At 60.6% G+C, this 27,352-nt stretch overlaps 2 protein-coding genes across 9 annotated transcripts in view; one reads left to right on the top strand and one right to left on the bottom strand.

Annotated features, from left to right (window-relative positions):
- The window catches only part of ABTB2 (ankyrin repeat and BTB domain containing 2), a 173,250-nt gene extending 146,777 nt beyond the window's left edge, over positions 1-26,473 (top strand). For all 5 annotated transcript variants that reach the window (XM_001914721.5, XM_023653855.2, XM_070229224.1 and 2 more), the window contains 14 exons: positions 6,303-6,455; positions 7,738-7,903; positions 10,548-10,637; positions 11,161-11,262; positions 13,099-13,195; positions 13,439-13,574; positions 15,255-15,484; positions 16,688-16,866; positions 17,301-17,406; positions 17,644-17,746; positions 18,246-18,336; positions 22,608-22,676; positions 23,308-23,421; positions 24,828-26,473. In XM_001914721.5, the coding sequence (XP_001914756.2) occupies positions 6,303-6,455; positions 7,738-7,903; positions 10,548-10,637; positions 11,161-11,262; positions 13,099-13,195; positions 13,439-13,574; positions 15,255-15,484; positions 16,688-16,866; positions 17,301-17,406; positions 17,644-17,746; positions 18,246-18,336; positions 22,608-22,676; positions 23,308-23,421; positions 24,828-25,025 (1,834 nt within the window). In that variant the 3' untranslated portion in view covers positions 25,026-26,473. The remainder of the gene's footprint in view (positions 1-6,302; positions 6,456-7,737; positions 7,904-10,547; positions 10,638-11,160; positions 11,263-13,098; positions 13,196-13,438; positions 13,575-15,254; positions 15,485-16,687; positions 16,867-17,300; positions 17,407-17,643; positions 17,747-18,245; positions 18,337-22,607; positions 22,677-23,307; positions 23,422-24,827) is intronic.
- NAT10 (N-acetyltransferase 10) overlaps positions 20,687-27,352 on the bottom strand; it is a 45,297-nt gene continuing 38,631 nt past the window's right edge. For all 4 annotated transcript variants that reach the window (XM_023653851.2, XM_070229216.1, XM_070229221.1 and 1 more), the window contains one exon: positions 20,687-22,798. The gene's annotated coding sequence lies outside the window, so the exon portion shown is untranslated. The remainder of the gene's footprint in view (positions 22,799-27,352) is intronic.

Below are 27,352 nucleotides of genomic sequence, written 5' to 3'. Positions count from 1 at the left end.
GCAGCGGGGCTACCAGACAAGACAGGCCTGGGGGTCCGAAGAGAGGCGCCTGCCCAGCTCGGACTCCAGCCGGGCCAGAGCATTCTGTGTACCGAGCAGTTCTAGAGAAATGTCCAGGATGTGAACAGACTAGAGGTGCTTTTCCTTTCTGCTGCGGGTGGCATCTGCCATTGCTGGAACAGTGTCAGATTTATTCTCCATGGAAGTTTCGGCCTGGTGTTCAGCCATGGTGGCTCTCCTGTGGCGAGGGCCTCAGAGCTGACCTTAACCTTCCCAGGGAAGGCTCTGCTCCAGGAGCCATCATCTGATTGGGAAAAGCTAGGCATCTTCACAGGCTCGTGACGGTGCACCCGCCAGCCCAGCCCAGACTGCACGTGGAGAGGGGCGTGGGAGCAGCGTGCCCACAGCAGACCCACCCCTGTGCTTGGCATGGTTCCACTGAAGGTGGGGCAAAGTCAGTGGAAGAACTTAGGGCTGAGGGTGGGAGACATCCGGCGGCCCCCTCCCTCGTTGTCATCTCAGCTCTCCGGCTGGCCCCTGTGCGAGTCCTTTCCTGCACTTGGGTGCTCATAGGCGGTGGGCTGAGCTTACCCGAGACGCGGTGACCTCGTTAAGGAACAAGCCTGAGGCGTCACGGCCTTCCCCACCCTGGAGCAGGCCTGCGTCCTAGAGCCCTCTGTGCTCCCTGCCAGGGGTGGAGGTTAAGAAACGAGACCCCCATTGTCCCAGGAGTGAAGTCAGGCTGGGTCTCGAGGCCCTGCCTAGCCGGGGTGCATGTCCGGGGTCTGTGTGAGTGCTCACACCAAGTACCTCATGGGTGGGCCAGAGTGGACAGACCTGCCGGCCCCAGACTCACAGGGGCACAAGGCCTTCTCGTGCCTGGGGCTCAGTCGTGCGCCCGGCCTCCGAGTACAGACCTGCACCCCGTCTGCCAGCCTGGTCCCCGCGAAGGCCCTGCCCCCTCAAGGAAGAACAGAGCCTGCTTTGAGCTGGAAATTGGAGGCGTTTCCTGTTCCCCGTTGTTAAGACACCGCTTATAGGACTGTAATCCCAATAAATCATATGCTTGCTGAGCGGGCAGGGTTTATTTTTTTTTCCAGGCTTCAGGGACCTCTTAAAACCAAGGCCTAAAGAAATTTATTCTCTTTCATTTGTTTAATGGGGAAAAAATGGCTTTTGCAGGTCTGCTCCTGTCGAAGGGCCTTCTGAGACCACCGGCTTGATGGACTCAGGCTCATCTGTGTGATTCATTTAAAGAGAGATGAAGAGAAACCGAGTCAGAACCCACGGGTCTGGTCTCCTTGTTGCTGCTGAACTGGGCCTTGGCCTCCTGGCCTCTCTTCCCTCCCCTCCCCTAGCACGTGAGAGGAGGTGTCAGGGAGTTCCCACCCTCTTCACGTGAAAGGCCAGTTTGCACTGCCGTGTTTCCTGGACTCCCCCACGTGACAACACAAAGGCAAATGCTACCAGTCGATGGCCCTTTGAAGTGGCTTCGTTTGTCACAGCAGCGACCCAACCGGATGCGTTTGCATGCGTGTGTGTGGTGTTTTGTAGGTTCAGCCACCAACAGCAGTTGGGGCATGCGGGGGGTGCAGCTCCCTGGCAGTGTCCCTGCCCACCCCCTCATCCCGTCACATGCTCATGCCCTGGCACCCTGGGTTCGCATTCCTTGTCGTCGCCCCTTCCCCTGTGTGAGGTCCTTGACTGCCCAGGCCCAGAGCCTGTCCTGCCAGAAACAGTTCCCAGATCACACTGGATGTCGAGGCTGCATTTGTGTCTGTTTACGAGCTGGGGTGGAGTGGGTGGCGGGCAGCTTGCTGGCAGGCTTCCGCAAGCCGTACGTGTTTGTACTTGCTGGGCTGGGGGTGGGGCGAGGGAGTCAGCTGGACTTGAAGAAGGTTGGAGCCGAGGCATTTCACAGGGCCAGATTCCCACAGCCTTGTTTGCTATTATGTAGATACTGATATGATGATAACAGCTCACCCTTATCAATAACTCACCATGTGCCAAATGCCGTGTCGAGTACTTTCTGTACAGACTTCTGCCGTCTTAGGAGGTGCCCATTTCGCTGGTGGGCAGCTGAGGCTGAAGAGGTGTGGCAGCTTGTGTAGGATCCCAGTCTAATTCTCTGGGATCCTCTAGAGGCCAGCCAGGGCCTCCCTGCAGAGCCCGTGCTCTCCAGCACTGCACCGTAGGTACAGCTGTGTCGTGTGGAGTCTGAAATACAAGAGAGGTTCTCACAAAAGAGGATCTTTAGAAACCACTGACTTGAGCCACCCCTTCTTTAATAGACAAACAGGCCCAGAGAGGGTAATGATCTCCCCAAGATTGCAAAGCCAGTTTAGTTGCTTCCAGGAAACTAGAGCTTGCTCTCAGTGAGCATGTAGTGTGGGATCCTCAGATCCCTGGGCCAGGAGTGTGCATGCAAAGCATATGCCACTCTAGAACCGGTCAGACCGTGTGCCGCCAGGGCCAGAACCCCAGCCCCACGCCCACTGCTGCCTGCCAGCCCGGGAGCAGCCTCATCTTAGGGATCTGCTACGTTTGTCTAAGGCAGCAGTCCTCAAAGTGTGGCCTGGGGACCCCTGGGGTCCCAGAGGCTTTCCAGGAGCCCATAGGGTCAAAATTATTTTCATAATAATAAGATGCTATTTACCTTTTCACTCTCATGTTCTCCCAAGTGTCCTCGGGAGTTTTCAGAGGCTGTGTGACATGTGATGATGGTGTCACATTGATGGGATGTGAGCTTGTGCATTCAGATGTTGTGACATTTGCTGTTTTAATTGCTGATACAGTAAACAGTGACAGAACAACACACGTAAACGAATGCTCTCCGGGGGCCTCAGTGATTTGTAAGGGTGCAAAGGGCATCCTGAGACCCAAACTCTCAAGAACTGCTCTTCTGAGGTCCCAGACCCAGCAAAAGGGGAGCTCGGCGGCAGCAGAAGAGCCAAGCAAAGGGGGCTCCTTCAGCTCTGGCCCCCCTGCCCTCCTGCAGCCCTGCGGACCCTGGCACCCCAGCACCCGGCACTGAAAGGCTGAGGGCCCAAACTCAGCCTGGGGGAAAGGCAGGAAGAGGGAAACAGCCTTTTTCTTTGAGAAGGCACAAAGCAGAGGGCCCTGGGGACAGCACATAACGTCGTCGGTCCTCGCCTTGCTCCTCTGGAGCCCTTTCACCCTGGAGTTAGGACACAGTCATGGCCAGTGCGGATGGGAGTTTTTATAGGGAGTTTCCAGAAAGTCCAGAAATGCAGGCCAGCTTCTCGGCATGCCCAATAGGACAGCTGAAATTACCAGAAAGGAAATAGTAGCGTGGAACCCACAGACCAAGGGAAGGATGTTACCGACAAAGTCCGTGAATTGCTTGCCATTTTACCTTCCCACGGGCCACAGGCCAGGGAAGTGGGTAGACCGAGGAGAAAGGCTTGAAGAAATCAGTTTAGGGGCTGGCATGGCCTTGTTTTCAGACAGGTGGCACCAGCCACCGCCCCAGAGGCAGAGGATCAGTCTTATCCCTGGAGAATTTCTGTATGTTGAGAATATCAGTCAGTGTTCAATTTGGGAAAAAAGACCCATCCTGGGCGCCTTGAGAGGAAGGGAAGCAGGATCAGTGGAGGGCTCGAGGAGCAGGTCAAGACTGAGCCTCCAGGAATGACTTCAAGGAAAGTGCAGTACTCATTCATCAGGGGCTGCTCCCTCTGAGACAGCCCCTCGGGAGTTGCAGTTCAGGTTTGGAGCTGGAATCAAGAAGTCTTCACTGTTGCTTTCAATAGCACAGCCTCTGCTCTGAAGCACCCAGGAAGGTGGAAATGGACACTGGAAGGCTCTACAGGAAAAAGAAAGGGGCCTCATGTGTCATGATCTGGCTTGCCGGCAGAAACAGACAGAGGAGACACTGAGGTGGTCTCCACCTCAGGTCCATTTACCAGATCTCGTGCAGCTGCATCTTAATGGTGACACCTAATCTGCATCCAGAGCTCCAGCTGCAGAGGAGTCTGGGAAATGTAGTTTCTGGCTAACTTTCTCCATGTCTCCAGCTAATATGGTATCCTGGAGGCTGAATGAGCCAATCCCCAGGGTCTGCCCACCGAGGTATCAGTGATGCCTTCTGTCATGGCCAAGATGTAAGAGGCACGAGGCAGGAAAATGAGTCACGGCCCCTACTGATTAGACTTAACAGTTCCCTGAGTCCCCTCGGGGACTTCTCCTGGGGGAGTAGGGGGCCACTTAGAGCTTCAGGGCCACTCTGGGCACTTGGTCATGGCTGTGGGCCATAGTGGGGAAGAATGGCTGGCAAGTCCACGAACTCTCTTCTTGTTTCCCCTTCAGTCTGCCGTGCTGGTGGTTTTGATAAAAGGCTTCCCCTTGGATCAGAAGGACTGACAAAAGAGGGGTAATTCACAAATGAGTTGTTGGTCCTTCCTAGATCCTACAACTTAGCGCCCTAGAGTCCTGACTTCCCACCCTAATTAGTCAGCACTGTGCCCTTGAAAATTATACACTGTTTTTTTCTAGGCAGAAACATGACTAGCCCAGAACCGAAAACTTGGATGCCTTATACTAAGTTCTCAGCTGCGTTATACTCAGCCGTCCTTGCAGTCATTCCGCAAACGTTTATTGAGGACCTGTGGTGTCTAGGCCCCATGCTGGACATATTTTGGAGAATGCAGAGAAGAGGAAGGCATCGTTCCTGTCCTGAGCAGAGGAACAGCCTAGTCAGGAAGATGAGACACATTCACTGCTGGAAGACAGAGTTGTAAGGGATCTTGGAGCAGGAAGAGAGGGGATCCAGGAAGCCTTCTGGAAAGGGGTGGCATTGGAACTGAGCTTGGAAGGATAAGTGGGATCTGGACAGGCTGAGATGAGAGCTGGTTCATTCTCATGAGGAAGTGGGAACGGGCAAGGTTGCCTTGAGCACCACGAGTGCCCGGGCTGGGGCATCCTGGTGCAAGGTGAGCCGGGCTGGGTGGGTGAGGGGTCCTCGAAGGCCACCACTGGCCGGGCTTTCCTGCCCGGGCCGCCTCACCACACCGACCAGTGCTCAGTGCGCCAGCCACAGGACTCAGACCCAGATATATTTTCTGAAGTGACAGAACCAGGACATCAAAAGAACTCCAAATGAATCACCTCCAAGATCCCGTGTAATTATTTTGTTTAAAAAAATAAATAAAGCATCCTTTGCCTTCAAGGAGAGAAGCTTTTAACACTTTGGGAAACCTGAGATAGGTGGCCTGAGGACGGTGTCGAGGGCGCCAAGGACACAGAACGGAGGTCCTTGCACAGAGCAGGCCGGGAGTCCCCTGAGTCAGGACCCAAGGACTGGCCATCGGGTCCTCCGCATTGAGCTCTGTGACTGCGGGGTGGTCTCCTGAGGATGGCTCCACGGCGGGAGATGTGCCAGAACTGGTGGAGGACAAGAGGAGAGCTGCCCTCCATACTGAGCGGACCCTGGGGGGGCGGGTTGGGACGGGAGCCTGGGTGGCAGCACCTCTGTGTTGCTGAAGGCCAGGGTGCTGGGCACGGCGTGTGCGAATGGCGCCCCCTGGTGACACTTGGACTACCTCGTGAGGGGCTCCCTGGAGCTTGCTGCTCAGTGGCCTTGCTGAACGGCCTTCCCTGTGTCCGTCTACTGCCCCAGCCGTGGCCGTGGGTCCTTGGAGTTACATGGGCCCCTGGGACCCTTCCTCCTCGTGGGACTTGGGGTGCCAAGCTGGGGCAACCCTGGCCCGCCACGGAAAGCGATGTCAGGCCACCTCAGCCCAGGTGCTGGTGAGGCAGGTGTGCTGTCAGGAGGCTCGTCCGGGGTGGCGGGTGCTGTCTCAGTGGGCCTTCCACAGCCTGGGGAGCAGGTGTCACGCCGTCTCACAGACGAGGGAAACAGGCCCGGGTGTTCACAGCAAGGAGGGAGCCACTGTGCATGGCTGGAGCCGGGCTCAGTTCACCTCTTTGCCCTGCTACCCAGGAGGTGGTCTCTCCCCTCTGCAGAGAGGGGCACCCAGAGCCCCCACCTGAAGTCTTTGGAAGGGGCTGGAGTCCCCAGTCCGCACACCGGCAAACCCCTTCTTCCACTGGCCACTGAAGGCCCTCGGGTCTGCGCGTGGCCCGTGACGGGAATTCCCTCTGACCCGTGACAAAGTTTCTGTGGAATGGGACAAATCGGGGTCCCTGTGGGGGAGGGTCAGGACCTGAGGGTTACGGGTGACCCGCCTCCGTGGCCGCACTCCAAGCGTGCGTGTGCTGAAGGGGCCCCTCTGCCCTCCGGGAGCGCCCGGCCGGCCTGACCTCTCTCTGCTGCCTCGCAGGCCCTTCCTGCTGCTGCCGCCTCTGATGGAGTGGATGCGCGTGGCCATCACCTACGCAGAGCACCGCCGCAGCCTCACCGTGGACAGCGGCGACATCCGGCAGGCGGCCCGGCTGCTGCTGCCCGGCCTGGACTGTGAGCCCCGGCAGCTCAAGTACGGAGCCAGGGGGAGACCTGGGAGGAGTGAGGCAGGAGGGTCCCGGCTTTCGTGCCCAGCCCCCCGCAAACCTCCCGGGGGCCGAGAGAGGGCGGCCCACGCAAGCCTCAGAACCAGCCGCCCTGGGCCTTGGCCGCTGTGCTGTCTGGGACGCAGAGCACACACGTTTGGATTGGGCAGGAGAGCTCTCACGGTCTGACTCTTTGGGCTGTTTTGGGGGTGAGCAACAGAAGTGGGCCCTCTCTTTCCTCTCTTCCCATGATTTCCCCATTTTCCTGAGTACTCCTGGGTACAGGCACTGTGCTGAGCCCTTCCTTTTGATGTGCATTATCTTGGTCTTCGTGACCGTTTTAGAGAAGAAGGGGCTAAAACACCCGTATTAGATGGAGAAGTTGAGGATCAGAGAGGGACACTAACTGGCCTGAGATACTCAGCCGGCAAAGTGGCCACGCCCAAATTGGAGCCCAGGTCCATGTGGCCCCAGCCTGGCTCTTAACTTCCTCCACCTGTGGCTCCCTTGTGTCGGACTGCTCTTCTGAAGTCGTTGCAGAGAAGGTTCCCTCTGGCTGTCCTTTTTTTGACCCTCTGCCCAACCCCAGTTATGGCGTCCTCTGTCTCCATGGCAAATGGAACCACATTCTGGGACATAAACTTTCTATGCTTTGGCCTAAACATGGCTCCAGGCTGAAGCCACCTACTGGAAGCCTGTGGTGTACCCTGTATAGACGCACCCTGTGTAGACGCAGGTTTTGTCTGTGACTCTCCTTGGCAGGATGCTTGACTGCAGTGGGACTCTGGGCCACTCTCCACCGTCTCTCCTGAACTTCTGGGCCTCACCAGGAGGCCACAAGGGGAGACGATGCAGAGCCAAGAGCTGGAACTTGGCTGCAGTGGTGTTCGTTAGACTGAGCGTGGCCTTCTCCAGGCAGAAAGTGTACAACCAAGCGCTGTGGCCTGAACCCCGGCCGGAGCCTCTCCTCCTGGGGCAGACCCCAATAGATTATTGTAGACGGGACTTTGTTTCCTGACAGTTGACAGCTCTCAGGAGCTCAGAGACCGTCTTCACGTGTTTGTAGAACATCAGAAGTGTGTGCTCTTCATGTCACTGAACGTGACGAGGCCAGCTGATCAGATAGAAGTTCCCAGTCCTTCCCCCAATCCCGTGCTCACGCCACTTGTCCGCCTCTCACAGCTCTGTCGCGTCCCGTGGAGAGGCAGCGTCCCGGCAGAAGGGGTCCTCACACAGCCGCACTCACACACCTGGGTCTCTCCTGCGCAGGCCTGAGTGCTGTTCCAGTTCCTTCCGGAGGCTGGATGCCCGAGCGGCTGCTGAGAGATTCCACCAGGACCTGGGCTTCCGCATGCTCAGCTGCGGCAGGACGGACCTCATCAACCAGGCGATCGAGGCCCTGGGCCCGGACGGGGTTAACACCATGGATGACCAGGTACGTCCTGAGAGCTCCGCTCGTCAGGCTTAGGGACCTAAATCGGGGATTCGTGACTGCCGGAGTTGGTGGCAGGGCCCTTCCCGTCCCAAACGTGAGACCTGCTCAGCTCTGTGCTTCTAAGAGGAGGGCTGCCTCCTGAATTCTGCCCTGCCTGTTCCAGGTGGGGTGTCAGCTTGAAAGCTTCCCTAGGACCCCATAGAAAACCTCTGTAACAGGGAGCTGCTTCCCCTCCCTGGAAGGCTGGAGACTGTCCCAGATGGTGCAGGGCTAGGAAGAGGCCAGAGGAACCGGCTTGACCTCAGGCTGTGGATAACGGTCGCTAAGACTTGTAGGAGAGCGTCGTGTGGGCCTGCACCGCGCCGGCCGCAGAGACCCCGCCTTCAAGGGGTGGGCGTCCCAGCGGGGCACAGATGCTGAGAAACGTGAGCACGTGAAACACAGAGAAGTGCTCAGGAGTAGGAGGAAGCCAGAACGGGACGTGTGGGAGGGGATTTACAGTTGTGCGTAGTTTGACTTGAGTCTTTTGCTTGCTTTGTGTGTCTCGCTGGAGCGGCCGCCGTCGCGTCACACTTGCGATGCCCAGGCCACGCTCTAAGCGCCGTGCACAGGTACGCGCTCGGCCCTGCCGGCAGCCCTGTGACATAGCTGCTGTCATTAGCCGAGTGTTGGCTTGAGGAAGCTAAGCTCAGAGACGTTGGTTTCCCTGGGGTCACCCCACCAGCGGGGAGCAGAGCTGCATTGGGAGGACCCGGGTAGCCTGACCCGGGCTTTTGGCCGCTGCAGGATGTCCGGTTTGTTCATCGGGCGCTGTTTTGTGAGGACTCCCGGTGGGCGATGGCGCTGTGGTCTGCGAGCCCACATAGCAGGCTGGGGCACAGAAGACAACTGCGGGTTAGGGAGCGCTCCCGCCTAAGGGGACAGCGCCCTGCAGGGCGTGAGGAAGCGCCCGGCGACCACGCGGCCAGAGCGGGCTTCGACAGGCCTCCGCCCGGGGCGTGTGCGCTGAGGCCAGGGGGCACGTGCAGGGACGGGGGGCCGCAAGGCTGAGGGTGCTGCTGCAGAGCTGTGACAGGCTGGGTGGCAGAGGCACCTCTGTCAGCTCAGGTCCCTGGGCTGTGCAGGAGCCTTCATCCTGGGGGAGGGCTCTCCATCCTCGGTAGCACAGGGGTGGAGCCCGTGGCCTTTGCTGTAGACAGACCTGGGTTTTAGTCTGCCACATCATAGCTGTGCAATCTCAGACTGGCTACTCTACCTCTCTGAGCCTCAGTTTCCCTGCCTCCAACACGGAGGATGGTAGTCCCCGCCCCACAGGTTCTTGTGAGACTTTGCCGCTGGCACACAGGCGTTGCTCACTAAATGCACATTCTCGCCTTGCGGCCCGTGTGCTGGTGACAATGGCGTCCCTGCAGCTGTTGACCAGCCTCCTTATGTCCCTGGGTGCGCACGGGGCCAGCAGGGAGGAGCAGTTCTCCTCCTAGGCTCGCAGCCTGGTTTAAACTCCGAATTGTGTCCAGATGTGTGGCGAGAAGAGCAGTCAGGTGTGAGCAGGGGGATGAGCAGTCACACCCTCTCTCGGTGGCAGCGGCTCTCCTCCAAGAGCCAGGCCCTGCCTGCTCCTCGCCTCATGTCCACAGGGCTCTCTGGCCAGCGGTCCTCTCCCAGGGTCAGTCTCAGGCTGTTTCCTTATCTCTGGGCATGAGACAAGGCTTGATGAGGTAAGGAGATCTTGTCTACACACAAACAACCTAATAAATAACACCGCAGGGCTCCAGACACACGCGCCCCAGCGTCCAGCTGCGGAGTAACGCCTTCCGCGCTGCCCTGCTGCTCCTGGCCACGGAGGAGGGCTCCCGGCAGGAGGCAGCCCCCGGGACCGCCCACCTAACCTCCGGGAGGGCCTGGGCCCGCTTTCAGAAAAGCTGACACCCAGTCACAAGAGACGGTCAAGTCAGACCCTCCTCCCTCCGGAGCCCCTCGAAGGCGAGCATCGCGGCTCAGGGCGCCTGGCTTCTGTCCCACTGCTGCTTCTCGCTCGTCGTCTGGCCTTGGCAAGTTAACCCCTGTCTCTGCTCCTCATCTGTAAAATGGGAATGATGGGCCTCCCCAGTAGGGTCTTAGGTGCTGAAATGAGAGAGTGCAGCTAAGGGACTTCACACCGTGGGTGAGGATGTGGCCGTGAGACGTGATGTCGGAGACAGAGTTGTCGGGTATTCTAACTAATTAGCTCTTAAGGTGAGCTTCCTCCGCACTGAGCCCCGTGTACAGAGTAACTCATACTCTACAACAGTCCTGCGAGGGAGATACTGTTCCTCCCGTTGTACAGATGAAGACACTGAGGCACAGAGAGGTGCAGTGACTTGAACCAAGTGCACAGCTCCCCGTGCAGAGGTGTTCTTTGACTGAGTCTGGCTGTGGGGCCTGTGCTCCTCACCTCGTGTCCTGCGGTGCTCATGGAGATGTCCCTGCTCATCCTTCTGGTGTCGTCTGTCCACGGGGCCTAGGAGGGCCTCCTGGCCGAGCACAAGGCACAGGGTTGCTCAGGATGAGCGGCCGGGTGGAGTGGGCTGGGGACCAGGCCTGTGGGATACGCGTCCCGTGCTCTGTTTCCAGACGGTGTAGCGTCTGCGTTTGATTCACGTAGGGTATGACGCCGCTGATGTACGCCTGTGCTGCTGGGGACGAAGCAATGGTCCAGATGTTGATTGATGCTGGAGCAAACCTGGACATCCAGGTGAGTGGGCCCAACGAGCTGCACCTCGGCCCCAACCCAGCAAGAGAAGCCCCAGGGTCTCCGTCAGCCGAGCTGCGTGCACTGTTGTGGACAACTGGGTAGATGTGGCTCCGAGGGCTAGAGCTGTGACATGCCTGGAGATCACAGGTAGCAAAGAGGATTCTTCCTCAAGATTTGGGCTTTCTCTCTGAGAGGAAGTGAGCTGAGGGGGAGTTGAATGGAGAGAATGGCCGTAATTCTGTTACCATAACACCGTTCCTCTTTACCAGCCTAACTCCAGCCGTCCCTGCCATCCCAGATACTTCTCGCTCTGAGGCAGAAAGTGTTCCCTCTCTGCCATGTCTCTGCTCAGGGCAGACACTGCTAACTGAACATCCTCTGAGCCTTTTCCACGTGGCGCTCGAGGCAGACATTACTAGTTCACTGCAGAAAGCACTTGAGTGGACTCCTAGTCACCCTCCCTGCAGGGTGCCTGCTTAGCTCAGGAGCCTGTGTCCCTCACTGGTGGTTCGTGGTGTTGCAGGTTCCCAGCAGCTCTCCCAGGCATCCCTCCATTCACCCCGACAGCCGGCACTGGACGCCGCTGACGTTTGCTGTGCTGCATGGACACATCTCTGTAGTCCAGGTGAGCTCCTGCCGGGCGCACAGTGTGCCCTCGGATTGCCAGGTGGACTGGGCCCCAAGCGTAGCCCCAGTCTCGCCTGAGTGAGCGGCTGCCTGGAATCAGAGATGGCAGAGGCGCTGCTTAAGGCTGGCCCACCTGGTTCACCGCACGGAGAGGGCATCAGTGCAAAGACACGTGTGGGACGTTAGGTGCCCGCAGTGCCAGGCTGGCTGGCACCTCTGTGTCTGTCGGCGAGTCTCAGGGCATGCTGGAATCTGTGTGAACGTGCCCAGTCTTCTCTCCTCCAAGCGTCCATCTGACCCTCAGCTTTTCCTGCTCCATGAGCTCCCCGTGGAGCCAGCTTGGTGTCGCTGTGTCCTTCCTGTTCTGCCCCTCCCCATCGACAGGCTCAGTCTCTCCGTCCCCCGGGTCCTGAGAGAGGACTCGGATGGGCATAGCTCACCTGGTGAGCCACGCCATGTCGGGCCCACCTTGGCCCAGCTGGCTGTGCTGGCATGAGGGCAGGGATCAGGCCTAGAAGTGGAAGCTGTCGGAGAGCAGTGTCCAGCCCAGCTGGGGCGCTGGCCACACTGCCCCTCGACTCCCGGACTCCTGTTCTAGAGGGCTGTGGCCCTCCTTCCTGGGAGCTGGGCTAGCGCCCTTGCCGTCCGCTAGATTGTGGTCCTCCCCGGGCGGGGTCATGTCCGGCTGACTCCTCGCTGTCAGCAGAGCCCTGGCCTACAGTAGTGACTCGAGAGATGGTGGTCACCCGGCAGGCTGCTGTGTCAGCCTGCTTTTCAGTGACTGCCGTCTTCAGGACCCGAGCCAATTCACACCCAGCCGCGGCGGCCTGCAGGGCTGCACGGCGCCGGCCTGGCCTGGTGCCCCCACCTCTGCCTCCCTGGCATGCTGGCTGCACGGGGTTCCTGGCCGACCGCTCCCCCACTCCCCACGCACTGGAGGGAGGCCGAGAGGGCAGCCGGCCCCCACGCCTGGTGTCGGGCTGAGGGCGGGGGCCCCTGGATTGCCACACGCGGGCTCTGAGGAGGCTCTGGTCTTCAGAAGCCTGGGAGGGATGGAAGATAGCTCTCCCGCCACCGGCCAGGGAGGAGCTGAAAGGCGCCTGTTGGGACGGGGCAGACAACACCCTGCCCCCGAGCCGCCCGGGGTGTCAGCCCTGCCCCTCCGTGCCCTGGCGAGGCCCCTGCTGGAAGGGGGGCCTGAGTCACCGACAGTGAGGTCTGCTCCCAGCCGGGGGTGCCCATCGACGCTCTCTGGTGAGGACCCAGGGAGCTGTGAGTCCTGGAGCCCCGTGGAGTGGGGCAGCGTCCCCCACAGTCCCAGCAATGCTGCGAGGCAGGCCTCTTCCCATTTCCCAGAGGGGAGACTGGGGCTCGCAGAGGCCAGGTGCCTGCCCTCCGTCGCTCACTGGCTGGCGGCCAGCACTGGCACTCAGCTCTTTCTGATTCTAACACCTGTGCCTTCCCCATGACCTCTGCTGCCTCCCAGAGCCTCAGTTTCCCCCAGTAGATGGGGGGGGGGCAATACTTTCTGTTCCGCTCATCTCCAGGTCACTGCACCTAGTTGGTGGGAAAGCATTTGAAAGAGAGAAAGAGCTCAGAGGTCCCCACAGCTTAGGGGCTGGGTCCAAGGCCACAAGAGTGGAGGTGATGATTCTAGAAACTCGGAGCCCTGAGGGTCACCGGGGGGTTCTAAAGTTCTGGTTCTGGGGCTGCCTGGGGGAGCTGGGTGTTGGTCAGCAGCCTGGAGGAGGCTAAAGGCCGGTCCCATGAGGCCTCTCCTGTGCACATGCCAGGCCCTCCTGCACACTGACGTGTCCCCCCTGTGCCCTGGCAGTTGCTGCTGGACGCTGGTGCCCACGTGGAGGGCTCGGCGGTGAACGGCGGCGAGGACAGCTACGCGGAGACGCCCCTGCAGCTGGCCTCTGCAGCTGGTAGGTACCCACAGGCTCTGCCTGCCCTTCCCCGCAGTGTCACCCAGGTTGGTGGGCCTGTTCTAGACATTTGGCCACACACTCAGACCCCTGCGGGAGCCTTGAAACCCTCCTTCCAGGCTGTTTGGGGGTCCCCTGGCCACATCCATCAGTGTTTCTGCTGAGCTCGGCGCACAGGCGGGACCAGCAGAGGGGCACAGTGGTGTGGATGGTGTCAGCACCCTCCGCCTGCCTTTCTTTTAGGGAACTATGAGCTGGTCAGCTTGTTGCTGAGCCGAGGCGCTGACCCCCTTCTCAGCATGCTCGAAGCCAACGGCATGGCCTCCTCCCTCCACGAGGATATGAACTGCTTCAGCCACTCGGCTGCCCACGGCCACAGGTACCCACCCAGGCGGCCTGCCCGTGTGATGTGGGCATGAAACAGGCTCTCGGAGCCTCGATTCCCCAACGGGGAGCAGACGAGCTAGGTCTACAGATCTTTCCAGAGACGGAGGGCTTGCGGGCGAGCCAGCCAGAAAGAGAGGCAGGTCCTCCCCTCCCACAGGGGCCCCAGAGGTTGGAGGGCCTGGAGACGCTGAGGGCCGGTCCCATGGAGGCCCCACAGCTCCTTCCTTGCAGACCTGGGACTGGCCGGGGTCTCCTGACGCCCAGGGCAGTCTCTCCCGTTTCCCGTAAGACTCTACTCTGCGCCGGCCCGGCTCGGCGGCTCCGTGCCACCGTGGCCTTGGCACTCCAGGGCCTTCCACAGAGAATCTGGCTCTGCCGGGAAGCTCCCGGCGGCTCTGCGGGAAATCACATCCCGTTCCAAGAGCAGATGGTGGACCCGGCTTTGTGGGGCCAGGCCTGCCCAGGGGTGTGGCGGGGCAGCGGATGGCCCGGAGCCGTGAGGCGGTCGCGGGGCAGGAGACGCAGAGGCGGTTAGTGGAAGGTGGAGAAGGGCCGGCCCACAGCCACTGCGCTCCTGCGGGGGCCCGCCGCACCTTCTGCCCAGCCTGCACTGGCCTCAGGTGGCCGGCTCCGCTGGGCAGCCGTGGCACCCTGCCTGGAGGCGGCCTGTCTGCTGCTCTGCTTCTCCATCCCCTCTGGAGTAGGCACGGCGGCTGGCTCACCCTCACACACCAGCGCCTGCCACAAGCTGGGGCTCCGTGACCTGTGGAGCTAGCAAAGCTACAGCTGCCTGACCCCGTGGGGGTGACCCCGGTCCCTCAGGGAGGCTCTGGGCCACAAACTTGGCTCCCTGGCACAGCCTAGCCTCCGTCACAGAGTGGGGAGGGGCCTGGCCCCCAGGTGGCCTTTGGGCCACCCAGGCTGCAGCCATCCCAAAGCCTCAGGCCACAGGATGTGACAGAAAGAGCCTGGGACGTGGGCCGGAAGTCCTACGTCTGAGTCTGCACTCCTGCCCCCTGTGACCTTGAGCAAGACGCGTTCATGCCCTGTGGGTGGGTTTCAACACAGCGGTAAACAACGTGCTCCGCCTAGTCTAACACTGGCCCCGTCGTATGTAAGAGTGAATTCTGTGCAACCGGCACCCCACTTCACGCTTAGTGGAAGGGAGGGGAACACGTGAGTATCAGCCTGTCCGGTGTTTCAGACACTGTCACGTGTGTAAAGTTGGCTGCTGTTAGGAGGGCTGCTGTGTATCAGGCTCTGCATTCAATGCCAGCACATTGGCCTCACATTACCCCCGGGAGAGGATGATGCTGACGCCCTGTCCGACAGACGATGAAGCACTCAGGGCTCAGAGAGGCAGAACAACCTGTCTGAGGTCACACAGCCAGGATGGCAGGGCACACTTGGCCCCAAAGCCCGTGACTTCTCGGCAGTGCCAGGACGGCAGAGGGAGGGGGTGCCCCATACCCTCCCCTCCTCCCCCAGGTGTCGAGTGGGGGCGCTGGGAGCCCTGGCCCAGCCTGCCTGGAAGGGGAAGACCACGAGTGCTGTGTGCCCACAGATGCTCCGTAGCAGCTCGTCTGGGCCATGGGGCACTGCAGGGCAGCTTGGGTGGACACCGTCTGTGGCGGGGACCTCAGGCACCGCCTCCTCATCCCTCGGCCCGCAGGAACGTCCTGAGGAAGCTCCTGACGCAGCCGCAGCAGGCCAAAGCAGATGTGCTGTCCCTGGAGGAGATCCTGGCCGAGGGCGTGGAGGAGGGCGGCACGACCAGCCAGGGCAGCGGCAGCGAGGGGCCCGTGCGCCTGAGCCGGCCACGCACGAAGGCCCTGCAGGAAGCCATGTACCACAGCGCGGAGCACGGCTACGTGGACATCACCATGGAGCTGAGGACGCTGGGTGAGGGCCCGCGCGTCTGCGTGTCCACGCGCGCCTCCTGCTGCTCTTCCATAGGCCAGAGAAGGGCCGGGGTGGCGGGGCGGCTGGGCACGGCTGGGCACAGCCTGCCCAGGCCTGGCGGACGACGGCCAGGACTGGAGATGCCTGAGCCTCAGGCAGTCCTCAGCAGGGACGCATCTCAAGGCTGCGGCCTTAGCCCTGTGCCCTCAGGCCCTCGTCCCCCTGCCACAGCCCTGGGATGCGCAGCACTGGGGCCCTCTGTAGCTCTGAGTCAGCACTTCCCGTCGGCTCGATGCTCTCTGCCACTCGGCCAACCCCTTGCCCTCCCCGGGTCTGTGAGTCTGTGGACTCCTCCTCTCCTCCAGGAAGGCTAGTCAGACAGACAGACAGACCTGCTGGGACCCTGGCTGTGCCACCTTTGCTGGCGCGGATGATCCTTACCTAAGAATGTGGAGTCACGTGAAGGCCAGGGCGGGTGCCGGCTCCCAGCGAGCGCTCAGTGCCTGGTGGTCGCTGCATTACTATGACGGGGGCCACGACGACAGCACCTAGTCCTGGGCCAAGACAGCAGGAGGCCACGTGACCTTCTCGCACATCAGCCTCAGTGTTCCCCACTGTAAAATGGGATGTCACTCCCACCTACAGTCGGTCAACCGAGGATGCTAACCCATGTCATCACGTCTGGTGGGGAATGCCACCGGTCCTTTTTCTTAATCCACAGTGAGGCTGGGGGTGAGACGCTCTCTCTCTAATTACCAGGAACACAACTCGTTTTGGTCGCAGCCTTCACAGAGTAGTTTTAAATTGCTCTGTGTCCCCACTGACACGCTCCAGGGAGCTGGTAAACAGTAATACGTGCACTGGACGTGTGCTGACGACCGGTGACCTGGGTGCTGGTGAAGCCCTCCGTGATGGCATAGGCATGGGGGCCACCTGTCCTTGAGCGCCCTGCATATTTTCTAGGCATCCAAGTCCACCTGGCCACTGCCCATAATTAATGGGCCCTCCCAGCCAGTAATTCCAGGCCCGGCGAGCCATGGGGCCAGTATGGGTGCTGGGACAAAGAGCTTGGGCTCCCTGCCCCTTGTCTGATGAGGGCCTGGAGCCCCTCCGACCTCTCACGAGGCCTTCGTTAGGCTGCGTGCAGGAATGGGACCAGGACTCAGGAGAATGACAGCCCGCCCCTCCCCTGCTTGGGCCCAGGTGTCCCCTGGAAGCTGCACGTGTGGATCGAGTCTCTGAGGACCTCCTTCTCCCAGTCACGGTACTCGGTGGTGCAGAGCCTCCTACGGGACTTCAGCTCCATCAAAGAGGAGGAGTACAACGAGGAGCTGGTGACCGAGGGCTTGCAGCTCATGTTCGACATCCTCAAGACCAGCAAAGTGAGTGTCGCCAGGCAGGTCCCCACCCCTGGTCCGAGAGCGCTGGGTTCCAGAGCCCACAGCCCTGACCCAGACCACACGATGGACACATAGACTAACACACAGGCAGACAGACGCAGGGACATGCCCCACACACGGACGGACGCAGGCACCGCCCCACACACAGGTGGACGCCCCCCCCACCCCCGGACTCGTGCTGTCTGCTGCAGAGGGCAGAGGCTGTGGGTGTGTCTGGGCTGGGGCCAGAAGAGCAACGTGGGGAATCGGTGATGCAGGAACTGGCCTCTCCTGCGGAGCCACACCCGGCAGGAGCGGAAGACAGCAGCTGCGCTCATCCTGGCCTGGACTCCTGAAGTTAGCCTGACACGGCTGTGGCTGGACACACACGCCGCGGCGGGCGCGGGCTCACAGGCCCTCTCTCTGCCTCCCCCCAGAATGACTCAGTCATCCAGCAGCTGGCTGCCATCTTCACACACTGCTACGGCAGCACGCCCATCCCCAGCATTCCCGAGATCCGGAAGACCCTGCCGGCCAGACTCGGTGAGGGCCTGTCCCCACCCGCCACCCACACTTTCCAGATCTCCCGCCCCATCTTTCCTCCTCTTTCTCTCCCTCTCATCTTGGTCTTCCTTTCCCATTGCCAAGCGCCAAGGCCCTGGCCTCAGTTTCTCTGCTTCTCACCTTCGTATCCCCCTGCCCCCTACGCACACCTCAGCACACGTCAGAGAACCCGAGGGGGCTTGCCGGTCACCGTCCTGCTCTCTTCCCTCCTGGCAGACCCACACTTTTTGAACAACAAGGAGATGTCAGACGTGACCTTCCTGGTGGAAGGCAAGCTGTTCTATGCGCACAAAGTCCTGCTGGTGACAGCTTCCAACAGGTGGGTGGCCTCCTCGGGTCACGGAGTCCCAGCCCTGGGGGTGGGGGGGGCTTGGTTCACATGAGGGGACAGTGGCGTGCTGGGGAGGAGCCCTGCCCTGCAGAGCGTGGTCGCTGGCAGCAGAGCCCCCCTGCACCGAGGCGTGGACGGCAGCGCGGAGCCAGGCTCTCCAGGAGGAGCTCTGAGTGCATTCTTTCTGGTCGAGTTACTGCTTTGGATGATTAGAAACCAAATATTCTGGGACGAAGGGTCAATCTTCCGGCCACAGGCATCACGGTCATTCCTCTGGGGGCAGCGGGGACAGAACGGGGCTCAGCCCAGCCGTCAGCCCCGACCACGTAAAACGTCACTTGCCAAGAATTATTTTAGGAGCACGGCGGTAATTTTTAAATGCTCCATCTCCTGGGGGTGGGCCAGGTGACGGATGGTGCCATTGCGGCACAGTTGTGGAGCGAAGGTCGCATTCAAGACCCGCCTTGTTCCTTTTCCTTTGGTCCAGGTTCAAGACGCTGATGACGAATAAATCGGAACACGACGGCGACAACAGCAAAACCATCGAGATCAGCGACATGAAGTACCACATCTTCCAGGTGTGTGGGGTGGCGCCCGCACGCCTCGGCCGTGCCGCCGGGCTCTGCCTGTCTGGGCTGCCGGGCAGCTGTGCGTCCATCCTCCCTTCCCGTCCATCCCAGTGCCCCTGTTTTCTGCGGGATCAACGGTCGGGCTGGCGTGTCCGGGTCTCCCAGGCAGAGTAGCTGTTCTCTTGTGGCCTGCGGCTCCTGAGCTCCAGCTGCTGGCTGGACTCACAGACGTGCGAGGACAGGCACACACCACACACGTGTGTGAGCCCTCGTTCCTCGGAGCGAGCTCCCGGCAACAGGGGTGCTGCCTGAGCGCCTATTGCAAATGCAGACCCTCATCCCACCCGAGCTCCCGCGTCCATGAGACCCCGGGTGGGAAGTGTGCACGTGGTTTGTGGAGCCCTGGTGTGGGCCGTGTCACTTGTCCCACGTTGGACCAGCCGTGGCGGCCAAGCAGAAGAGGCCGAGATGAGCCCATCCTGGGCGTGGAAGGTCAAGGTCAGGTCTTGTGATCTCCAGGCTTTGGAGGACATCAGAGGTTGCATAATGGAAACTTCTGAGGCCCGGCTGCCAGCCGTGGCCGCAAGGTCTGGAGGAGGAGCATGGCTGGGATCTCAGCTGAGCCCACTGGAGAGCTGCTGTCTGGGAAGTGGTGACTGTGGGGCCCCAGGCTGCAGGGGTGAGCCTTAGGAGCTGAGGCCACGAGGCAGCCGGTGTGTAGGCGCAGGAGCTGGCCCTGCGCAGGATGGGTTTGTGACCTGATGGGAGAGATCTGAGTCTGAGAAGCACGAGAAGCTGCCATCTGCACCAGCTCGGTCCTCTCCCGTCTCGCTCTAGTGCTGGTCTAACACGTGGCCATTTCCAGGAGCTGTGGAGACGGCAGTGCACGGGACGGGGGCCCGTCCTCTGGGGGCAGGATTATGAAGCCACGGGGTGGGTGGGGTCGGGGAGGCCCTGGGATGCAGGAGAGGGGCGTCTAGCCCAGAGTGGGGAGGAGTAGGGAAGTCTCCTGGGCTCTCAAGGAGCAGGGCAGCTCGCCCGTTGTCAGGAGTCCCAGGCAGAGGGAATGGCGTGTGCCAAGCCCCAAAGCCAGAGACCACAGCATGGTCAAGAACGCCCTCTGGCCTGGTCCAGGCAGCGGGTCAGAAGAACCTCCAGAAATGAGTCTGAGCTGCCCCAAGGAGCCACAGCGTGAAGCGCTTTAACCCGAACAGCTACAGAATAGTCATCGTCGTCACTGACACTGAGCCAGTATGGCTCCAAGTGCTGTGTCTCTGTCCTCAGTTATGCTTCACAGGAAAGTCTTGGGAGGCATAGGTATATATCATCATCCCCTCTTGGTAGAGGAGGAGTCAGAGGCACAGAGAAGTTGAGTAACTTGCCCAGGGTCACACAGCTGGGAAGTGATAGAGCCAGGATGCAAACCTAGGATGTGGGGGAGGATCAAGTTTGCCTGTACAAAGGTCACTCTGGGAGGTGAGGAAGGGATTGGAGGGGGCCTGACTGCAGGCAGGGGACCAGTTAGGAGGCTGTTGAGAAATCCAGCTGATGACGATGTTGACCAGTTAGCGGCAGCGGGATGGAGGGGAGTGTATGAGGGGAGAGTGGGTAGGACTCTGTGACTGACAACGGGATGGGAGTGAGGCCCAGCGTCTGGCAGGGGCAACAGAGGGGTGGGAGTATCTCCCCTTCCCTCCTTCCCGTCCCTTGAGCCAGACTCACTGTGGGGAGGGCAGCTCTAGAAACTTGTTTGACTAAGAAGCCAAAGTCCAGGTGAGCTGGAGCGTGCTGGGGTCAGACACGGGAGGCGGTGCGGGAGGGGCAGCAGGGATTGGCTGGGAGTCGGGGCAGGACATGTGGGTAGCCACTGCTGTGTAGCTGCCCATCAAGTCTGCATTTGCTCACCAGGGCAGGGGGGTCCCCAGGCCAGGACAGTCAACCAGCCTTGATGACTTCTCAGGGTTGTTAGGAGGTAGACAGGGACAACAGGCTGACATCCGTGGCACGCATGGGCCTGGGCGATGGTAGCCACTGGCCTTGCCCGTGGGTTCTCTGGGGCAGAACTCCGCCATCACGGGGGAGTACCACTTCAGATGGTGCCTCTGCACGTCGGCTCCTGCCTTCTGGGCCTTGGAGGGGTCAGGTCAGCATGAAGCTGGCCGCCCAGGGCAGGGTTCCCTAACAGCCGGAGGCGTCAGAGCAGCCCCCCGGTACCTGTGGGCTCTCAGCACTGGGAGGGGTCGTCACGACCTTTGTCTTCTGGAGGAAGGAGCAGGTCCAAGCAGTGTTGCCTAGTAGAGAAAGCGAGCCACATGTGTAACTTAACTTTTCCTAGTAGCCACATGAAAAGTAAAAAGAAGCAGGTGGAATTAATTTTAATATATTTAACCCAGTGTAACCAAAATCTTATGGTTTCAACATATGAATATACAAAAATTAATGAAATATTCTACCTTCTTTTTTCATCTTAAGTGTTTGAACTCCAGTGTGTATTTGACACTTATAGCACATCTCAGTTCAGACCCATCACATCTCAAATGCTCAGAAGCCACATACAGCAAGTAGCTGCTGCATCAGACAGCATGGGTCTAGACACTCGCCAAGGTCACCGCCGACTAAACCCGGGGCAAAGCTGTGCCTTTCTGACATGGCTTTTGTCCCCCGGCCTGTCCCTGCAGTGTCTGTGGCGTCCCACAGGTGGTTTCCTGGTGGCCTACCCAGGGTGGAAGCAAACGCTGCTGCCTCTGCAGCCAGCCCCCTGGGTCCCCTGGGAGCAGCTGCCCAGCCCCGCAGGCTGCCTGCTGTGGGGGCAGACGAGCCCGTCCTGCCTGGGAACTGTCAGGCTTTGCAAAATTAATCTACCTCTGCCTGCCAGCCAGGCACCCAGGGAGCAATTCTCGCCTGACTTCTGTGGACTCACATGCATTCAGACGACCTCAGGGAGAGCCACATGCTGTAGCTGCTGGACCTTGCCAAAACCAGCCCCAGAAATGCAGCGGGAGGCCACCGTCCGCCCAGGAAGGGGTTGCAGGTTCTGGTGTCTCCTGGCCCACACCCAAGGCCAGCCCTTAGCAGAGTCCTGGGCGAGGGTCCTCCGCCTTGAACATCTACAGCTGGTGGTGGGCCGAGCACCCACTCAGCGCCCAGCGTGGGGACAGCAGAGGAACCCAGGTGTGGCCCGCCAAGGTGCACAGCGCCTAGAGGGACAGGTGGACACATGCTGTCATTGTGGTTGTTCAGATTACAGCAGGAGTTCCCACAGGGGCTGCAGAAGGCCCATGGGAGCCCAGTCCTCGGTGGGGAGGGCCTGATGTCGCCCGGCCGGCCCTGGGCCATCTCTCAGCTCCTCTCCTAGCTCCTGTGCCCCGAGCGTGGGCTCCTTACCCTAGACCCTCTGCTGCTCCTGCCTGGGCCCGGGCCTGACAGAGCCCAACTGTGTGGCTGCAGCGTGTTTATTTACACGCTGGCCAGCTCCTTGCTGGGGCCATTTTTTCAGCCAACCAGGGAGAATCGTTTTTCTTTTTCCACCTGGGAGCCTCCCCAGGCTCCAGCGTGATGGCGGAGTTTGTAACTTAGACCTCAGCAGAACTGGACGTGATCCCACGCTCCAAGGCCACTTAGTCTGATACCCCAGGGCCCTCCACTCCCCAGAGCCCCAGGCGGGTCTGGGCGTCAGCAAGGTGACCTCTGGAGCAGACCCCGTGGCTCTGCTTTCTTTCCAAGGAGCGAATCCAGCGGGAGCTGGGGTCTGGCTCTCACCTCCACTGTGCAGTCCCAGCATGGAGAGGAAGTCTGAGGTGGGCTTCTCAGAGTAGCCAGGACTGTCGTCGCCTCAAAGCCCCACCTCCCTCCCTCCCGGCCCCATATTCAGACTGTAGGTCAAAGAGGAAATGACAGGGTGGTGCGGGTGTGCCAGAAGTGCTCTGGTGTGGGAGTCAGGAGACCCGAGGGACTTGGGCCCCGTCAGCTTCCCTCCTTGGGCCTCAGTTTCCCCCGTTGTGAATGCTCTCTCTCCTGCTGGGCTCCCGGGGCTGTCATGAGTCTTGACTTGAAACCATGCCGTGGGAGGAACTTGTCATTCACACAGGAAGTCGGGAGAGAGAATCTTGGAGTTAACTGCTAGAGGCTGCACTCCGGGAAGACACAGACGTTTGAGTCTCAGCATGAGCGAGTTGTGGGATCCACACACACAGGGCCGGGGGCCGGGGAGGCCTGGGGGCCAGGGAGGCCTGGGCGCTGCAGCTCCATTGGCGCTGACCCGGGGCCTCTTCCTGCTGCAGCTCATGATGCAGTACCTGTACTATGGAGGGACGGAGTCCATGGACATCCCCACGGCCGACGTCCTGGAGGTGAGGCTCTCGTCTGGTGCGGGAGGGGAGCTGTACCCCACCACTGCGTCTCCCCATTCACTCCACGCCTGTCTCCAGCCTGATTCGTGCGCAGGTCTTCACCCTGCTCTCGGAAACAGCATCTGGAGAGGCAAGGGGGAAAGGTGGCTCCCATGAGGACCTCCCATTCCCTGCAGGTTCCTTCTCTTCGGGTGATAGGAGGGGCCCCTCCGAGACACTGGGACTCCTGCCCCTTGCACCCAGCCCAGAGAGTAGAAAGGGGTCCCCAGGTGGATGGGCAGCCCAGGAGAAGCAAAAGGCGCCTGGACTGCCCACTCACCTGTCACTGCTTAGAAACCCGACCTGCTGCTGGCCGTGCACCTGGCTGGAAGGTTGTGTAGACAGTGTGTAGCTTACTGATAAAGCCATCCTGAGGTCAGAAATCCCAACCAGCATCTGTCATCCATCCTGTGCCTCCCAAGTTGTCCCAGCAAATACCCAGATGGCCAAGCTGGAGATGAATCAAGACCATCAGACTTGACCGGCAGGGGTGGGCAGGGCCCCTGGGGTGGGAGGAGGCAGCTGCCTGTTCCGTGATGCCTGGGCCCGGGCCTGGCCTGCATACCCAAGGCCGCCTTTGCCGCCCCACCAGCTGCTGTCAGCTGCCAGCTTGTTCCAGCTGGACGCCCTGCAGAGGCACTGCGAGATCCTGTGCTCCCAGATGCTCAGCGTGGAGAGTGCTGTGAACACCTACAAGTACGCTAAGGTGAGGGCCTGCACTCTGCTCCACCCAGGCCTCGCTGCCTCGGGGCTGTGGCCTGGCAGCTTGAAGGGCAGTGGAGGGTTAGTAACGGCCTCTGCAGCCCAGGGCTATTGCTGTCCCTGGGGCAGCACACAGCTCCCGGCCAGGCGGATCCCAGTTATATTCCAGCTGTGCTCTATGGGGCTGTGCAACCAGGCCAAATGGCTGAGCCTCTGAGTCAGTCAACTCCACAGGCTTGCTTGACTTGCCCCACAGCCTGTCCTCCAGAATCGTCCCCATCTCAGCAGGTGTCTCCGTCATCTGCTCTGTTACTCAGACTCAAAACTTAGGAGTTACAGTTGATCTTTTTAAAATCTCCCCACTCCAAGCCATCCACCTCTGAGATGCATCGGCTGTCTCCCCACCCCCCACCTCCACGGTGCCCCCCACACCACGGTCCCCCTCCACGGTCCCCTCCCCCACGCTCCCCCCCGACGGTCCGCCTCCCCGGTCCCCTCTTGGACGACTGCATCAGCCTGGCTCCCCGCTTCCTGGCTTCCGCCCTGCCGTCCCTGAGGCTCTTTGGAAACGTTGAGACTGTGTCACCCCTCTGAGTAAACCCTCCGAAGCTTTCCTGCTACTTGCAGACTAAAGACAACCCAGCCCTTCTCACGCTTTCGAGGCCCTGGGATCCTGCCCCACCTCCCCTCCCGCCACCTCCTCTCCCTCCACCTGGCCACGCGGCCTCTCTCCTCAGCCCGTTCCTGCGCCAGGGCTCTGTGATAACCATGCCCCCGGAGAGCTCCTCCCCAAGGCCCTCACGAGAGCAGCGGGCCTCCGGGCTCCTTGGCGCTGACCGCTCTCTGCGGTGGCCTTGCTTGTTTGGTTCCACGGCTTCTCCGTCTCCCCTGAACTGCAGCATCAGCTCTAAGGGCATGGCGGAGACCATGACCTCAGACCTGGCGCCCAGGGCCTGGTCCAGACCTGCACGCGGTGTTGGTTGCATTAAAACAGTTCCTGAGCGTCCACCACATGAACGCTCACCTGCTGGGCCTTGTGCTGGACGCTGGACATCGGTAGTAGACAGTTGCCATCCCTGCCCTTAGTGAGGGAGCTTCTAGTCCAATGGGATGCCTGCCATTCCACAAGCCGGCCCCAGTGAGACCGAGGCAGAGGACAGTGGGGCCCAGAATAGGGCCTCAGTGCCCTTCCTGGTGGCACAGCTGGGATTGAAGCCAGATTGGTCCAACTTGAAGGAGATGCTTGCAGGAAGAATCCAGATAAGGGGGAGCTGGCCTCAAGATGCAGAGACAGGCAGTGCCCCCCCCCCCCAGGCCCACACGTGAGCTGGGCCTCGGCCGTGGGTAAGTGAGGGCAGTTTCGGGTGGGCTGTGCTCATGCATGGGTCTCCCCTCCCCCTGTGCCCACAGATCCACAATGCCCCTGAGCTGGCCCTGTTCTGCGAGGGCTTCTTCCTGAAGCATATGAAGGCCCTGCTTGAGCAGGACGCCTTCCGGCAGCTCATCTACGGCCGGAGCAGCAAGGTGCAGGGCCTGGACCCACTGCAGGACCTGCAGAGCACGCTGGCCGAGCGCGTGCACTCCGTCTACATCACCTCCCGGGTGTGAGGGGCACAGCTGGTCGGCACACCCAGCCTCCTATCTCCTGGCAGCCAGGGACCAGAAAGGCTGGGAGCAAGTGTAGCCGGGTGTCGGGCCCAGCGCATACCCAGGGCCTGTCAACGTGCCAGGGCCTGGCTGGGTGGGGGCTGGGTGTGGGCTCTCTTGGAGCCAGGCTCACAAGACTCAGTTTCCCCTCTTCCCTCAGACGTCCCCTCTGGTATCCATCTGTCCTTGGGCAGGCAGACATGCCCTGAGCCCACCTGTCACTGGGCAGCCCCACCCTCAACCCCTCTGCCCCAGAGCTAACCCGTGATGGGCAACAGGCAGATGTGGCCAAAAGGTGGCCCCTCCCTCCACCCCCGTTTGCACCTTGAGGGCTGCCCTGTGCTCACCCTCAGGTGCCCCTGCCCGACTCCTGGAGGGCAGCAGCTGATCCCAGCTCACCTCTGCTGTGAACAGCTTCTGCCCATGCCCTCCAGGCTCTCCCCGAGAGCTCAGACTGTCTCGCCTGGGGCTCTCGGGGTGTGGGCATCCTTATGAACGTAAGAATGTGCTCCGAGCCCCCGGCCGTGGCAGCCAAAAGCGGGCACTCTTCCCCTGTCCTGTCAGAGGCTGCCCACATCCCTGGCTGTGCCCTTCAAAGGCTTTTCAGGGCTGGGGGCGCCTGCACCAGGTCACTTTGCAGTCTTTGGTGGCTGGCCCACAGAGGCCTCCTTGGTCAGTGGTAGGGGCAGTTCCCCAGCTGATGCCTCCAGAGCTTCGGATCTGAGCTAGTGGGTGCGGCGTGGGGTATAGAAGAGGAGCCTGGTGGCCTCAGCTTTTGTTTTGCTGCTGTTTTTAGGGGCCAGTGGAAAGGAGTCGATTCTGAAGCCCCAGGCCTCGATTCGGCTGCCTCAGGGGGCTCAGGAAGCAGAGCTCTAAATGTCCCCCAGTTGAGTCCCGCAGGTGGACTGGAGAGGGGGCCCAGCCGTGTCCGTGGGAGCGGCAGGTCTGGGGCATCTCCAGGCCAGGGCCTTGGTGGAAGGAGAGGGCCGGGGCAGAGGACCTTCTGCTACCTCCCCTCCCCTGCTGGCCCTGACCGTGGGCTCCGGGGTGTCCTGGGACGCAGACAGCGTCAGGCCTGGACACTCACTGTATTTATGGACCAGACACTGGGGGAGCGTTCGGACAGCTTGCTCTGGGGGTGGTCGTCTTCAGCTGTCTGGACACCTTAGAAACTATTTATTCACCAAAAGCTCCAGGCACTTCAGGAGGTGTCATTGGGTCACCTTGTAAAGCCCGGGGGCTTGCAGTCCTGGAAAATATTTTCTACTAGCTGCTTGGGCAGGATGTACAAAGGGACAGGCGTTATTTTATTGCTGTAATATTGTATGATACTGTAACTATACATTAATGTTGTCACTTACTGTAAATGTACCATGGTTTTATTAACAATAAACGCTTGTTAACAATGACCTTGTCCTTGTCTCTCCTGGCAGAGGGATGCTCAGAGTTCAGAGCTGGGGAGGAGCCCATTTAGGACCCAGAAGAGAATCTCCCTGGCTTCTCAGAGGGAAAGGACCCCCCCCCAACCCCCGTGCCAAAAGCTGTGCTGGGGCCGCCCACCACTCGCCTCACCTGGGACCTGAGCCTGGCCCTGACCCTCACTGCCTGTGTGACCAGAGCAAGTACCTCCCTCGCTGGGCCTTAGTTTTCCTCTTCTGTCTGATCATGTCAAAGGGTTCCCGCTGGTTCAGAGCTCAGAGCTGCCAAGCTGGACAGAGGTGTTCGCGTGGACGGACAGAGCCTGACGGCAGGAGTGGGCCACCTGGCAGGGGCTCTGCCATCCTCCCTGAGCCCAGGACCCCCACGGGCCTGCTGTGGGAGCTGCCGGCGGGGTTGTCGTAATAGTTGTTTGCAAACCCTTGCCCAGCCCACGCCTTGTGGGGTCAGGGCTTCTCCCCACCCGGGGCTGGCCCGACGTGCATGCCCCCTCGGCAGTTTCTGCCCCCAGGCCCATGGAGCCCTGGCTGTGCCGCCGGCTGAGGGAGGGGGACAGTGAGCCTGGGACAGGCCCAAGCGTTTTCCAGGATCCCTTGTAGCTTGTTGTAGGCGCAAAGTCCAGGCAGACATAAAGGTTTTTAAAATGCTTCCTGCCTGAGGCGGCAGAATTCTCAGGTCACTGGGCACACTGTGGTCCAGTGACTGACAGGCCAGGCCTCAGGAGTTGGGGACAGGACGAAGACCGCATGGGGTCCGTCCCAGGAGAGGCCCGCAGCCAGCTCTGCAGGCCGGGGCAAGGAGAGGGCCCTGTGTGGGCCCATGGCGCCCTCTGGAGGCCGCAGGGAGGCGGC

Source organism: Equus caballus, chromosome 12 (genome assembly GCF_041296265.1).
Source record: "Equus caballus isolate H_3958 breed thoroughbred chromosome 12, TB-T2T, whole genome shotgun sequence".
Classification (NCBI taxonomy): Eukaryota; Metazoa; Chordata; class Mammalia; order Perissodactyla; family Equidae; genus Equus; species Equus caballus.
This window is presented reverse-complemented; position numbering and strand designations above follow the sequence as displayed.